The sequence below is a fragment of the Montipora capricornis genome, chromosome 14 (assembly GCF_036669925.1).
Source record: "Montipora capricornis isolate CH-2021 chromosome 14, ASM3666992v2, whole genome shotgun sequence".
In the NCBI taxonomy this organism is placed as follows: Eukaryota; Metazoa; Cnidaria; class Anthozoa; order Scleractinia; family Acroporidae; genus Montipora; species Montipora capricornis.
In genome coordinates this window covers 16,817,928-16,821,355 of record NC_090896.1, presented here as the reverse complement: position 1 = coordinate 16,821,355, position 3,428 = coordinate 16,817,928, and the positions used below count along the sequence as shown (strand labels likewise).

Below are 3,428 nucleotides of genomic sequence, written 5' to 3'. Positions count from 1 at the left end.
CATAAGTAGGACCTTGATATTATCTTTGCTTGGCACCTTGAAGCACTTGTAACTGGACAGCAATTCAAGGAGGTCATCATCCTGGCAGTCCAAGTCACCTGATCAGCACTTTGTCAACACTTCCCTATCATCAGCTGTAACATAATACACAGAATGAAGTAAGGAGGTCTTCTTTGCTGATAGACTCTTCCCCAAAAATACAGGAGGCCAGGAAAACTGGCTACAGGCAAATTGGTATATATCCAGCAAAGCGAAAGCCATACACCAAGACATGGCAAATGGCTTCCCACTCAGTCTTCTGGTGATCATGCCTTATACATGGCACCTTCTCAACATCACCTACAGTAAGGGATGCAAATATTCCTAGCGAAAATGTGGCAAGAATATCTCTCTGGACACCAGATCCAACACCTTCCTCTTGTCTACCACAATTGTCAATGACCCTCCAGTCAAGCTCTTGTTGCAGTACAGTTGGGTCAGCAAATAACTTTATGAGGTCTTCTTTGATCAGGGAACGATGGACATTTACAATGTGACATCCTGCAAAAGGAACACGAGTATGCCTAAAAGTATCGCAGAATTGACATTGATAGCAGTTTTTCTGGTACTAAACAAAACAGGGCACTTGTAACGGATAGGGTAACACTGTCATCAGTTGTGGTAATTGATGAAACATACACATGTATGCAATATTCCAAACCCAATAGAAAATAGATTTCCACCTTCTATTGAAAAGGAGTGCACTTTTAGGTAAAAAGAAACAACTACAGAATGTACAAAAATTTGGTTCTATCAACAGAGTTGATAATGTAATTGGCCACCGTACAGAGATTCTAAAAGCTGACGTCTCGAGCGTTAGCCCTTTGTCAGAGTACAAAATGTACTCGCCTACAGCTCATGCATCCACTACCAGATTTTACCACACGTCAAGTGTGCATTATTTTCATACAACATGAAAAACCATCTTCTATTTGGTTTGTTGTACATTTGCAAGTATACAAAAGCTGCCAGGTGATTTACCAGAAACGCTTGTACACTGATAGGACACTCACCATCACCAGCCAGCCATTTATATGTGATTAAATAAATAATGTTTTTACGGCAGAAATGAAAGTTACTGATACCAGGTGTCTCTGAATGATCAGTCTGGCCATCCAACTCCTGATTTACTTCCTCAACCTATGAGAGATCCACAAAGATAAACTACTGGTAATACCACTTTTACGTAGACAGATATTCAGTGAAAGTGCTTGTACAAATGGTAGTATACTGAAGTTCAGTTTCCACAATTTACAATCTTAAGTTACTGTAGTCTTACTCCAAAGAAATATAATCAGAATTATTCATAACACCCAATATTATAAGTGCAACCATACATGCCCTCCCTATAACCCTCTGTCTGACTATTGGCCTGCATGATAAAGCATTGGGTCATGGAAGTGAACGTCAAACTTGTAAGTGATACATAATCCAAAAATAGGAATCTTACCACAACATCTCTAGACAATCCTTGCAACTCCAGCAAGACCAGTAGGTGCACTTGTTGGTACTGCATCCCAGGACTCTAAAGCATCAACCAATCAAAAATATCAGCAAAGAGAAGGGTGAGTAAGAAATAAAAGAAAAAAATCACTGGTTGTGTGAGAAAAAATACTCTTAGTCTATAACGTTTCACAAAGTCTTCTCACTGCTGATATAAGTCCACAAGACATCACTTACAGAAAACCTCTCTCCAGAACCACATGCCCCTCTACCAAAAGAAAAGGTTGTGTCAGTTTTATAGGTAACCTGGCATGCTTTACTTGCAAAATCATTGCAAGGCATTAGTACATACACATTTCATTAATATAACTGCCACAATTTTTTTACGGCCATAAATTTGTTTGCTTTAAAATTTCCATTCCTGGATCTACACCCAGGCTTTAAATATAAGAAACATGTTATTCTAATATTTTGTTCATGGGATGCTTAATTTTCAATAATTATTGTTAAGACAACTGCTTTGCCAAGCAACTGAGCTAAAACAGATTGAAGTAACAAAGGTTGCGCTTGAATAACTTACTGGCAAGACAGAAAACAATACTGAATCAACCCAATAATACCAAGGCTCTTCAAAAGGACAGAGTCCTTGAAAGCCTTTACATTACATAATTTTATTAACTATGAAATGATCTTCCTAACACTTAACAGGCTAAAACCCTTAAGGTACCTAGCGTGCCAATAATTATTGCTGTTTGAAATGTCCCAATCAAAAGCTTTCAAAAGGTGTGTCACAGGTATTCACAGATGTGGAATAAAAAACGTAACATGCAAATTTATTCAACATATAGATGTTAATACTTAAGCTGTTTATTTATACTTACGGTATCAAGTCATCAGACAGCAGTTGCTCTGGGGGAGAGCTTTCCAGCAAATCAAGGAGTGGAAGTGTGTCATCATTGTTTTCCTGTACAAGACCAAAGCCTTTAAAATCAATATCATCATCATCCACGCTTGGAGTGGATTCACTTGCTGACATGTTCAAAGTGGATTGTTCAGGTCTTAAAACTTGACCTCTGAAATCAGAAAGCTCAAAATATGGTGGAAAAAGACAGAGAGCCCACCCAATCATACACAGACAACATTTTATCATTTGGACTTAAGTTATGCTTAATAACTCCTAGTGTTACAGGTCTGACTTGTATAAGCACCATGCTACCACCCCTCGGCTCATCTGCGACTCTGCGAAGTCTTGCCTGTTGCAACTCTTCCTGCTGCTCTGCATCACGAATTTCTGACAGCAATTTTTCTTTTCTCTCCTCTTCTTTCTTCTGATCTGCCAGTAAACTATCTTGATACTACTTGTCCTGTTCGCTTTCAGGTTGGTCATGGATGGAAGTGGAATGACATCCTTACCTTCATCAGCAGCTTGGTCAAGGGCAAGCAAAGGGCATTCTGAAGAAGTCGTGTTGTTGTCAGATCAAACATTGGCTGAAGTAAACTGTCGTCACCATCTTCCTCAGATTCACACTGCTTCAGTTTTGATGCTAAATACATCCTCTCTCTCAGCCTCGCTCTCAGCCTCGAGTTTTGTATCATCCAGATACCTCTGTAAAGTACAGGGTAACACTGAAATACATATATAAAAACATATATAGCCCTATTTACTCAATCCCCATGAATATCTGCATGCACAAGTTATTGTAATGTGTGGAACTGTCACTCGCTACACGTACATGTAAGAAAATATGGCATGCCCATAGCTTAATTCTGTGAAATGGTAAAATTTTGTTAGCCTTAACGAACCCTACTCAGAGGTATAAAGTTACATTTTTATTTTGGCCAGAACAGCGCTGTGTTGAAAGGCTCAAAGAAGATCTAGATTGTTGTCCACATCGACAGGGATTTCTCACAAAGCAGAAGGAGAAACTTTCTCTGTGCTCGTGCAT

The 3,428-nt window shown here is 39.0% G+C and overlaps 1 protein-coding gene across 1 annotated transcript in view; it reads right to left on the bottom strand.

Annotated features, from left to right (window-relative positions):
* The window catches only part of LOC138033061 (uncharacterized), a 2,880-nt gene extending 349 nt beyond the window's left edge, over nucleotides 1–2,531 (bottom strand). Inside the window, exons 1-5 of the mRNA XM_068880805.1 lie at nucleotides 2,364–2,531; nucleotides 1,720–1,750; nucleotides 1,490–1,564; nucleotides 1,125–1,179; nucleotides 1–540 (exon numbers count right to left, since the gene is read on the bottom strand). The exon at nucleotides 1–540 is cut by the window's left edge and continues 349 nt beyond it. Of these exons, the coding sequence (XP_068736906.1) occupies nucleotides 221–540; nucleotides 1,125–1,179; nucleotides 1,490–1,564; nucleotides 1,720–1,750; nucleotides 2,364–2,518 (636 nt within the window). The 5' untranslated portion in view covers nucleotides 2,519–2,531 and the 3' untranslated portion in view covers nucleotides 1–220. The remainder of the gene's footprint in view (nucleotides 541–1,124; nucleotides 1,180–1,489; nucleotides 1,565–1,719; nucleotides 1,751–2,363) is intronic.
* Between the last annotated feature and the right edge of the window lie 897 nt (nucleotides 2,532–3,428).